Source organism: Mustela erminea, chromosome 11 (assembly GCF_009829155.1).
Source record: "Mustela erminea isolate mMusErm1 chromosome 11, mMusErm1.Pri, whole genome shotgun sequence".
Classification (NCBI taxonomy): Eukaryota; Metazoa; Chordata; class Mammalia; order Carnivora; family Mustelidae; genus Mustela; species Mustela erminea.
Window position 1 is genome coordinate 1772239 of NC_045624.1, and position 12374 is coordinate 1784612.

The following is a 12374-nucleotide window of genomic DNA, read 5'->3' on the forward strand; positions in this document are numbered from 1 at the left end:
GCCAAAATTAGAATGTGTATATGATATGCATGATATTACTTATTGGTTTATTTTTTTATTAACCTGGCTATACATTCTAATTTTCCTGGTATTTTTGTTTGCTACAATTAGAGCTGATAGTAGAACAGTAGTTCATATTTGAATACTGCCTTTAATTGGTAAGCTGTGAAAATATTCTTCCTACTTTAATAAATTATTTTTTTGCCTGTTTGGTCTCATTAATAAATACTAATTTTTATGCTTGTTTTTTTAAGTTCTAGATAAAGATAGGTTTCCACAATAGGTGTAATGTTTTGGAAAACTGTGTAGTGTTACATTTAAAAAATCTGTGTTAACTAAGTTATATCTTTTAAAAATGTCCAAATTCCCAAGGAAGATTTGGGGAAACAAAATTTTCAACTGTAGAAATAGGATATGCACATTCAGTCTTTCTATGCTTAGCCTACTTTGATAGATTTTAATTGTATAGTTTTTATATGTTGTCATAGGGTTTATTTAAATAACTATATCTTCGATTCCTGTGGTACTGTTTTAAAAAAATTTCTTCCAATAATATTCAGGGCTCTTAACAATAAGCATAATATCATTTTTATGAATAAATTATATTTTAGATAAATCAGAGATGTTTTGAACTTGTTGAAATTATTAACACATGGTTGCATTAGTTGATGAATGCAGTCTAGTGTCATGTTTTATTCTTAGAAAATCTAGATGCTATTTTAGGGTATTAAACAATCCTAATTCCTGTATTTAAGAAATAGTTTTAGGGAAAGCAAACGTTTAGTGTCATTGAATTCTGAAAAGTGGTTTTTTCCCCCCTCAGGGTCCTGGAATAGGAAATGCTTCTCTTTCTGCTTTTGGTTTTGTGGGAGCTGCACTTGAAATCATTTTGATTTTGTATCCTTTCTTTAACTAAACATTGTTTAACAAATTTTCTGTTTAGTTTCTGGGACAGTGGTAATTTACTAAGACACTTGCCTAGAAGGGAAAAACAAGTCAGTCTTCCTCAAGCACGCCAAGTGGCTTTTTGTTTTGTTTTTCCTTTGGACCTCAAGAGTTTCTGGAGACTACTGAGAACTTAAGGAAACTTGCATTCTTTGGAGAGTTTTTTCCTTGATTCTCACAGCTATCTTATGGTATCCTCTGTTGTCGGTTTCTATAGCCTGCGATTTTTTGGAAATTTTATTCCCAAGAAGGATGACACAACTATGACAAAGGTAAGGCAAAGTCTTAGGTGGCGGTGCCTCCCTTTTGCATTCCAAGGCAAATGAACTGTTTTATTTTTGTAATCGCCCTGAATGGTTCATTTGCCGAGATAGGTATTTGTTTGTAAATTGCATAAACACAAACTGAAAGATTTTGAAAATGCTGAATGAGTGGGAAAAGGATGTGCTGCTCTGTTTAATTTGGATGGCATCCATTCACTTGGAAATGCATAGAACTGCAGAGCTTGTTAACCAGCTACAGAAGGCTACTGAAAGGGCTCTTTCTCCGCTAAAGAAAACGTATTGCTAATGAGTAACTTTGATTGTGCAAACTGTACTTCAGGGAGCTTGTTTGAAATCTGAAGAACTTAGTTGCTACAAGTAGTAGAGACAAAGTATTTCAAATTTGAATAATTAAAGCAAGACGGAAGAGTTCTATTCAGAAACATTTTGTAGTCTGAGGCTAATTTGACTTCCTACAATGTGTCATTGGCTTTGGAATGACAAAGACTGTTACCTTATATAGTGACTACATCTTTTAAAAATATTCCCACAGCCTGACCATGAAGAATAACTAGTAAGAGCTGCTGGATTCTTTTCTTTTTATTATAGATCACATATTTTCAGCCTATCTTAAAAAGGAAAAGTTATTTTATGTACTTTATTTACGTATCTATAGAATGCTCTGACTTGTTGAGATACTTAGCGTCTAGTGTCAGTGATCATCAGCATTAATCAGTATTTCAGCTCCTTTTATTTAATAGAAAAGAATAAGCGTCGGACACATTGGGAATGAATTATTAGAATTTAGGGGTTTTAGATTTCTAACATTTTGATATTAAAATTTATAATAGTTGAATGTGTTAGAAGTAGATATTATATATCTTGAGCAGTAGGCTGGCTTTAAAAATATAGTCAGAAGTATTAAATGTATTCATTCTATTTTACTTGACAGGCAAACCTTTTTAAAATTGGCAACTGCAACCAGTAGTGTAAGATGCGTTGTCTGAGACGTGATTTCAGTGTCCTATAACTTGATAGTCATGCCAAGTACTGTACCTGTCTTTTAGAACTTTACAGATGTAACTTTAAATATTTGTAGAAAACATTTCTTATTCTCTTTAAGTTCTATATTGAGTGGTATCATTAAGAAGTTAGCAGAGTACAGTGCAACAGTGCAAGGTGAGTAGGATGTGCAGTGAGTTCCCAGAATGTCAGTGGATTGACTGCATGCGTGATTCTGCTGTCTGACTGCCCAATATTCTTTGTGATCCCCACATAGATCATTGGGAATTGTGTGTCCATCTTGGTCTTGAGCTCTGCACTGCCTGTGATGTCAAGAACACTGGGTAGGTTTCCGGGAGAAATGTCCATTTGAAGTCCATACCTTGTTAATTGTATCTTTCTTAAACTTCTGCCTTAACTTGTAGTTTCTGCACTTTTTCAAAAAGACCATCCTTTGAAATATAACATTTCCTTTCACACTATTTTATGTTTACTTCTGTACTTAGTTTATATAAGAACCATACCAAAACTAGTACTTTTATCAAATAAAGACCATTTATTTTTTTAAATACTTAAAAATGTTCCTTCTTCAAACAGTGGGCAGTTTTTTCTACTGAGTAGTTAAGCTTTTTGAGTTCTCCAGTGAGAAAACTGTGATATTTAAAAAAAAAAAACACAATTGTTTAACGTCTAGAAAGTGTTAAACTAATTTGTCTTATATGAAATGTTTTTTAAAAACTTTTAATATGTGGTTTAAAAAATGGAAAATGTGTAAAACTTACTTTAAGCTGCTTCGTGTCCATGAAATAGACTTGAAAACAGGGAGATCTTTGAGAGCATGAGCTGATTTCAAGGGCGTCCTTTAGTTTTTTAATTTTTTTCTTGCCTGTCATTTATATAGTTTTCTTAATTTTTTATAGGAAGGATCTTTTAAAAGTAATACATTTCTACGTTGTCGTTAAAATAGTTGAACAAATCTTCACTCGGCCTTCTCTTTTCTAAAGCATGTTGCGGTCTATGATCTCGCTTCTTGGCTAAATATTATTTCAGACAAAAGTTTCCGTCAGGCAGTTCTATTTGGTTTTCTGGACTTAGGTTTCCACTTAAGAGTGTTCACAAATGATTAGAAGAATCCCATCATTCAACCTCGCCAACTTGCTCATAAGCAAAATTACTAGCCGCTTTGAGTTGCTTTTGTTTACCTCTTCTATTGCCTCCCTTGTTGATTCAAGACTCCTGGGCGGCAGGGAGGCAGGATGCGAGAGGGAAATAGAGGCTTTATGGTTATCTGTGCAACCCTTACTGAGAATTTCATGTTTTAGCAAGAAGTGAAATCTAAGTATTCAATGGGAAGGGACCGCTGTTCCGTAGACGAATACACAGCTTATTTACTCCGTGGTCTCACCTCTTTTGTGTTTGCTTTACAGGACTTGTTATTGTTTTGACATCTGCTTATGGGGTGCTAATCTTGAAAATGCCAAAAGTATGCACGACAGTAACTTCATTTGTAACTAAGTGATATCGTTTGTATTGTCACAGTCCAACGGTAATTCCTATGATATTACAGCCACCCCACCGTTTAGTCATTTCAAAAACTTACTTACTGTGATCTGCTACTTTAGATTAATTGTTAATAGTGATATATACTGAATTTATGGAAGAAAATTGCATGGTAGGTATACTTTTAATACAAAGAAAACAAATTGATGGCAAAATTTGCTTTTTGAAGATCAACAAATTAAATTCCTGAGTAGTTTGCCATAGAGATAACTAAAAAGAAGAAAAAGAAAGATGGGACAATTAGAATGCAGCTAACAAACGCCTGGACCCAGCTGTCCAAACAGGATTAATGGAGCGCATTAGGGTACAGTGAGTCATGTGGCGCTTTGCAAAATATCAACACGCACTGCATTACAGGTTATGCCCAGTGGCACTGAATAGATGAAAAGAAATAAATACGTTAAACAGATTCATGGAGGCTTTTCACAGTATTAAAAAAGCAAATTTCTGGACTAAAAGAAGCAGCTTTATTTTAGTATTATGGGAAATGCAAACTAGAGAGTTACTTTGTAATTCCTCTATTAACCCTTTAGGACCGAGCCTTTGATTTTTAAGAAGATAAAATGTGGAGAATTGTCATGAATGTTATCCTGGTGTATAACAGGGTTTTGATTTACCAGCTGAAAAGCTCATAAGCCTAGCATAGAGGATGTGTTTCACAACCACATTCCAAGCTATGAACGTTTTTACTCTTTCTCATTGCCTCTCCGAAGGAAAGCCTGACTCTGAGGTGCTCTCATCTGCCCCGGGAACTCCGCCGGCAGCACCCATCTCTGACAGTGAAACGAGAATTGAAATAGCAGGGAAAATCCAACATTACCTGCACATGAGCAGCTCTTCTCTTGTTTCAGCAGTTGATCAGTGATAGTTTTTACTTTAATTGTAAATAGAAAATACATTAAATCCTGTGTAAAAGAATTTGATGATATTTTTGCTTCAAAAATGAAAGTGTTACATGAGTTTTTTGGTTTTTGGGTTTTTAGTTTGTGTATTTTAATTTGCTAGCTGGTGTCGTCGGTGCAGCGGAGGTGTCATGAAACTCTAGCTTTAGACTTCAGTGCCTGGCGTGATAGGACACATTCATTCAAGATTTCCTTTGATCAGTTTCTTATATTTGATTATGGAAGAATTTGTACTAACTGAAAAATTGACACAGAGTAGATTTCATAAGCATATCACTTGACAAGGAAGAATTAAATTGTGAGGACGATTTTGACCATGTATTTTAAGCTAAATGTAATTAATATAAATGATGGTTTTATTGTCTATAGGAAACACAAAGAATCTAAGCTTAGCATTTCTTACTCAAACTCTTTAAAGCCCTTTAAAAATAATGCCATGTCAGTGCATATGAGCTTTGCTGCCTGTTTAGACTTTATAGTTCTGAATAATCCAACATTTTGGAAGAGTTGATGTGCAGTGAACAGTTCACTGTTTGCTTTGATGCTGACTAGAGGAAGTGACTGGTGAACATGGTGAAAATAGAACAGCACCAAGCCTAAAGAGCTCCCTGTACATGCCCACACTTTTCTGCAGTAAAATATTTTAAAAGCAGCAATGAATTCTGTAAGAACAGATTTTGGAGGATTACTGATATGCTCCATTTATGGCTAATTAAGAAACTACTGCGAGATGGACTTCGTTTTGCATTCCCCTTCAGGCATCCCACCCGTGTGCAGTCTCCTTTAACAGGGAAGATTTCTCTCAAATGTAACCAACAGACTTTGCAATGATGTTACTAATTTCTTTTATAAAATTATCTTTATAGTTATTCTGTTAAACGGAAGTTCTTTCTGTAACTTGTAAGCTGTACAAGGCCCAAATGCAGATTTTTAAAAGAAAATATACTTAGGATTTTTAAGACAAGAACACTTACTCCTTTGAATCCCTTTGAATTTATTCTTTAGTGTTTTCCTGTATTTCTCGTCCGGGTCCCATTTAGCCCTTCATCTTGCAGGAGGTGAGGTGGATTACTCCTCCGTTCCTGAATGAAGGGACCTGTTTAAAGACTGCTTCGTCCTGGGGAGGGCGTGATTCAGGGTTTCATAAATATACTATTAATCTTTACCCTGGGCTGCTTCTCTCCAGTTCTCAGTGTAAAATAAAAGTGAATGATGCTTAGAAATGACAAGTGCAAAATATTCCTAACTATGACTTTGATGTAAAAATAATTTTAAGCTCCTTCCTGAAAATTTTTCAGCAAAAAATTTGTATATGATTTACTTACATTCAGTTATATTGCAGAGAGAGTGGCTCTAATTGACTTTTGGTTGAATACTGTTGTTCTTATACCTGAACAATAAATTTGTCTATCTATCTATGTGTATATCTAGTTATAGTTTTTAATAATAAAGAGAAAGTTACTCTGTGTCAGATGTCTAAAAAAGAGTTAAGAGATTAACTAATGCTCAGTCCCTAAATGCTCTTTATTCCCAATTACCTACTTGTTCTATTCTTACGATGCCACTCTTACTTCAGGGAACTTAGTCCTGTCTGAGGAAATGTCATATTGGGTGGCCAATCTTTCCTAAATAATTTAGCCATCATTCAGATACATCAAATATTTAAAATTTTAGTTTGTTATAAAATATTTTTATATGAAAATAATTCTAGTTAGGACAATTTAGCTAGAAGGAGGCTTAAGAGGTGGGGCACCTGGGTGGCTCAGAGGGTTAAGCCTCTGCCTTCAGCTCAGGTTGTGATCTCAGGATCCTGGGATGGAGCCTTGCGTTGGGCTCTCTGCTCAGCAGGGAGCCTGCTTCCCCATCTCTGTCTGCCTGCCTCTCTGCCTACTTGTGATCTCTCTGTCAAATAAATTAAAAAAAATCTTTAAAAAAAAAAAAAAGGAGGCTTAAGAGGTAATCCTTAAAATGTTACAGTTAAAAACCAGACAGTAAGCTATAATAAAGGTCTACTTTGTACTAAGGAAAAAGGCCTGTAGTCTGGCTGAGAATACTTCATAGCACACTTGCACACAGTCAGTTCTGAGACCGGTGAATATATTATCTCCTTCTTTGTAGGAGATCTTATTTTAAAATTAATTTTAATCAATTATATAAGTATAGACTTGAATAAATTCTCCTTATAAAGAATACTAAAAGTTAGGGCGCCTGGGTGGCTCAGTGGGTTGGGCCGCTGCCTTCGGCTCGGGTCATGATCTCAGGGTCCTGGGATCGAGTCCCGCGTCGGGCTCTCTGCTTAGCGGGGAGCCTGCTTCCATCTCTCTCTCTCTCTCTCTCTCTCCGTCTGCCTCTCCATCTACTTGTGATCTCTCTCTGTCAAATAGATAAATAAAATCTTTAAAAAAAAAAAAAAAAGAATACTAAAAGTTAGAGATCAAGCCGCAGTTCCTTGTGACCACCAGTTTTACTCCCAGTCCCCTGTTCAGAGTGTCCAAGTCTTCGGATCGTCCTCCAAAGGTACGTGGACATACCTGGTGCCTCTGCGGGAAACGTGAAATCCTCATCTGGGGTCACCGGGATGCTGGCTTTGGCCATCGGTGTTGTTCTTCATGTTGCCTCCTGACCTCAGTGTGCTGTCCAGTAGGAGCTGACATCATTTCGTCTACTGGAACTCAGTCATCTGCAAAGGAATTTCAAACCCCAAACACTTAAATATCTCTTTCTCTTCAGGTCACCAGTGACCTCGTAATTGTCCAATCTTGTGGATTCTGTTTTTGTCTTAATTGCTCCATGGCATTTGCTGTTTGAAATTCTACTTCCTCTATCTTTTCTTTACTTCTGGTCCCCATTCCCCTGTTTCTTTCTTTTCCTTTGGCCATTTCTTAACTGTCTCTTTTACTGCTCCTCAGGTTTACCCATACTTGGTCCCCAAACCCAGACCTGCAGCCCAGCACGCATCCCTGAGCAAAGAACAGTAATGTGAACTGTGCACCATGTGGGCGCCATCCCACACTGGTCGTTTCTTCGGTGGGACCCACGCTGCGTGTGTCTCTCTCTGTCCTTCTCACCTCCCTTTCCTCCCACTACCCCTCCCCTCCCTCTCTCTCTCCTCCGGGTTTCCTTGCAGTCCTTGGCCACTGTCTATCTAACAGGCCAAAGCAGAAACCAGAGAGTTATGTTAGATGCATCTGCTTCTTCATGCTGACGGCTAATGGTGATACTCCGCTTCCTCTTGTGGACGTTTCTCACATTTGCTTCTTCCTCCTGTTTCCCTTACAAAAAGGTGGAAAGCATCAGACTCCTTTAAACACCCAAACAGAGAGCTAAATGTATGATTTTATTTTTAGTACTTTACTGTTAGGGAATGTTCATGAAACCGATGCTTTTTTTTTTCTTTTTTTTAAAGGTTTTATTTATTTATTTGACAGAGAGATCACAAGTGGCAGAGAGAGAGAGAGAGAGAGGAGGAAGCAGGCTCCCTGCAGAGCAGAGAGCCCGATGCGGGGCTCGATCCCAGGACTCTGGGATCATGACCTGAGCCAAGGACAGAGGCTTAACCCACTGAGCCACCAGGCGCCCGAAACCGATTCTGAACAGGTGTTCTTTTCTTTGAGGGGACTAGAATAAGAAGTGAAACCAGAGCAGATGACCTGAAGTCGTACTTACTTTTCCAAATCAGGAGGTGTCATTGAGGGACATTTTGGGGCCTTGTCTCTGGACGTTTTCTTCAGGAAGGGAATAGACAGTTTCTGTCTAGTTTAGGGGATGCTTACATGCTCACCTGTTTGAGAATCAGCACTTAGGTGCCTCTTGGACAATGATTTTCATTCCCGTTCACTGGCCTTTAGTTGGTTAAGATTTTTGTAGTCGAGTTCATCTGGCCTACTAGTTAAGTTACCTGCATATTAGGACAAACTGAATTCGTGGCATGCAAATAGTTGTGACTAAAATTGGTTTGACCTTTGCAAACACACTTGCCCTCTCTGAGCTCTGGCTCACATTGCTCCAATTTCTCTCCTCACCTGTTGGCCTGCCTGGTTCCTCCCCATCCTCCAAGGCCGGGTCACAGGCGGGTCACACATGAAGCTCTTCGATTCTGACGCATCCAGCCTTGTGTTGTACTTAACCTGCCTATATTGGCTTTCTCAAGAAGCTTTCTACCCCTTAAAGGACAAGAGCATATTTTATGCATCTTTTGATCCCTTCCAGCATCTAGTCAGTACGTATTTGCGGTGCCAGCGGGTGCCCCGGCCTTGAGTGTGGCCTGTGGTTTGGAGTAGGTGAACTGGGAAATTGGGTGTCTTGCTTCCATCCTGATGATCATCTTTAGTTCCATGTTTCAGGCTAGTTTGACCAAGTATTTGAGTCTTATCATTTAAAAAGACTCTTATAGTAATAACTGAAAGGTAAAAACAACCCAGAGAAATGCATAAACAAACTGTGGTCCAGTACGTACAGGAGATGCTGTTCAGCCATAAAAAGGCGTGACGTCTAAGTGAAATGAGCCAGTTGCAAAAAATCAAATATTGGGTAACTCCTCCTTACACAAGGTGCCTAGTCATCTAAATCCTAGAGACCGAAGGGGGAATGGTGGTGGCCAGAGTCTGGTGGGGGAGAGGAAAAGGGGGAGTGGTTTTTAATGGGTACAGTTTCAGTTTTGCAAGATGAACGTTCTGGAGGTTAGTTGTACAATAGTGTGAATGCGCTTTACTATATAAATTCTGTGTCATGTGTATTTTACCACAATTAAATAAAAAAAGGAAAAGAATACTGTAGTGACACAACATGGATGAACTTTGAAAACATGACCCTGAGTGAAATAAGTCAGGCCCAGAAATCCACACGTTGTAGTACGCCTGTTATATGAAGTGGCCTCAGTAGGGAACTCGACAGGGAAAGCAGGTTAGTGGTTGCCAAAGACTTGGGGGAGGTGTGATGGGGGAGAAACTGCTTTTAATGGGTCTGGGGTTTCACTTCGGGGTGGTGAAAGTGTTTTGGAACTAGATAGATTTACACAACATTGTGAGTGTACTCACTGCACTGGATTGTTTACTTTAAAATCGTTAATTTTATGATGTGAATTTCATCTTAATAAACTATTATTTTTTAAAGACCCTTACACAGTATAACAGTAGACAGTAAATATTTGCTCTCTCCTCTGTTTCCTTGATGTGGTAATGTCGCTAATCCTGAGGTCTACCTATTTTTAATGATCATGAGTCAGCTTTGAGTGTTCTCTGTTTCTACCCTAGTGGTAGGCACTGCGCAGAGGAAGGGGGAGCAGACAGCAGGGCCGGACAGCAGGGACAGCCCAGCCGGGAGCACCCTCCGGCCTCCCTCCTCATCCGCAGTCTTCTCTTGAGTTAATGGCTAGTCTGGCGCTCCATCCCCTTCTCTTACAACGAAAATGGGACCTGCCACTCCCCTGCTCTCTAGGCTTCAAAGATTTCTGCCATTAGAATAAGGTTCTGTCTTGTTAAGGTGGCACAGGAGGTCCTTTAAACCTAATCCGCGCTGGTCAGTCGCCTTCACTTCTCGGCACTCCGAGCCCCACCCACTCTGAACCACCATCGGTGACCGTGGTGTTCTTCGGTGTTCTTCGGGGTACCGAATGGGAACACAGTACTGCTCTACTTTGTGCGCCTTTGAACATGGGACTTCATCTGACATGAGTGATTTTGTTCACCTCGTTTCCTGGCCCACCTAACATGCCATTCAAGGCTTGGCTCAGCCATTTAACTCCACAGAGAAAGTTGTCCCCGAGTTTCTGCCCTTCAGGCCTCCCTCCCACGGGCCCCCCATCCCCTGCTTCATTCTCCCCACATCTGCCTCGTCACTGAGCAGGTTGCACTCGAAATGCTCACTTCTCTTCCCTCCGTAACACTGGGCGCTCTGTCTGCATGCAACTTTCAGTACGTCTGTGGGAGTTCATGCTTCTGATTTTCTATTCTACTTAACTACACAGACATGTAGTTATGCTGGAAATGTATATGAATATATGGACTATGTTATTGAAAGTCTTCAGTTCTTAGGATGTGAAGACAGTTCCATAAAGGGAATAAATATGTTACATACCCACTTTGTAATTCCTACAGTACCTGTATAGCGTTAGGAATATGATAAGGACTGAAAAATACTCTAAAAATTTAACTTATAACACAGGAGCAAATATAGAAATACAGAATTTCTAATTAAATCTAATTGCCACAGCCATAAACTAATGTAGGCATGCATGCTATGGCGTGTATATAGTCTGAAGCCTAATAAATGTATTTTAATAGCTTTACTGAGGCATAATTGACGTACCATAATCTGGACGTATTTAAAGTACAGTTGACAAGTTTTGTTTCGTTTTTTTCAAGTTTTGACTTACTTGTACACCTGTGAAACCATCGCCACAATCAACTTAGTGAACATCCTTGTCACCTCAGAATGTTTCCTTTTAGCCATATATAGTTCCTCCCTCACACCTCTCCACCGTATCACACCCCCACCCTGTATCCCCAGGCAAACACTGACCTGCTTTTTAGAACTATAGATTAGTTCATGTTTCCTGGAATTTTATATAAATGAAATCATACAGTATGTAGTTTTTGTCTGGCTTTTTTCACTCAGTGTATATATCTTAAGATTCACCCAGGTTGTTGCATGTATCAGTAGTTCATTTTTTATTGTTTCATTTTATGTGTGGACCACAGTTTGTTTATCCTGTCACCCCCCGAAGGACGTTGGAGGTGTTTATGACTTCTGGCTTTTATAAGTAAAGTTGCTGTGAACATTCACATCCAAGTCTCTGGGCATATGCTTTCATTTCTCTTGGATAGTAACTAGAAAGTGGAAAGCCTGGTGTATGCTCTATTTTTTCAGAAACTGCTAAACTCTTCCAAAGTGTATGGGAATCCTGGTTCCTCTCCATCTTCACCAACACCGGTATAGTCCGTCACTTACTGCTTCAGTGTTCTAATAGGTGTGTAGTGGTATGTCTCTGTGGACTTACCTTGAACCTTCCGGATGACTAATGTGCTCATTTGCTGTCTATATCTCTGTTGAAGTGTCTGTTCAGATCTTTGGTTCACTTTAAAAATTGGGATTATTTTCTCATTGTTGGGTTTTGGGTACTGTTTATATATTCTGGACAAAAGTCCCTTATCAAGATCTGTGATTTGCAAATACTTTTCCCATTTGGTGGCTTGTTTCTTAATCTTCTAACAATATTTTTCAAAGGATAGATATCCTTAATTTTGATGAAGTCAAATTTACCAATTTTTCCATTTGGATTGTACTTTGGTGTTGTATCAGTATACTGAATCTTTCTCTAACCCCACATCACTTAGATATCTCCTGTGTTTTCTTCTAGAAGTTTTATACTTTTAGGTTTTAGGTTTTGTACTTAGATCCAGAAATTAACTCCCGTTTTGAGTTAATTTCTGTATATAGTATGAGGTATGAATTGAGATACATTTTTTTTTTTTTTTTGCATATGGGTAGCCAATTATTCTAGCACCACTGCTTGAAAAGCCTATTCATTTTCCCTCTGAATGGCCTTGAAAACTTCATGGAAAATCAGTTGTCCATGTATTTGTGGGTGTGGGTTTATTTCTGGACTCTATTTTGTTCCATTGATGTCTCTGTTTGTCTTTACATCAATACTGCACTGTCTGGGTTGCTGTAGATTGATCGTAAGACTTGAGATCAGGCAGTG

The 12374-nt window shown here is 38.6% G+C and overlaps 1 protein-coding gene across 4 annotated transcripts in view; it reads left to right on the plus strand.

Annotated features, from left to right (window-relative positions):
- Nucleotides 1-12374, plus strand: part of LMBR1 (limb development membrane protein 1) — a 157509-nt gene that overhangs the window by 127221 nt on the left and 17914 nt on the right. For 3 of the 4 annotated variants that reach the window (XM_032303985.1, XM_032303987.1, XM_032303988.1), the window contains 3 exons: nucleotides 824-897; nucleotides 1127-1217; nucleotides 2488-2554. In XM_032303985.1, coding sequence (XP_032159876.1) covers nucleotides 824-897; nucleotides 1127-1217; nucleotides 2488-2554 — 232 coding nt within the window. Of the gene's footprint in view, nucleotides 1-823; nucleotides 898-1126; nucleotides 1218-2487; nucleotides 2555-3637; nucleotides 5542-12374 lie in introns of those variants that run through there. The other variant, XM_032303986.1, reaches the window with a different exon arrangement.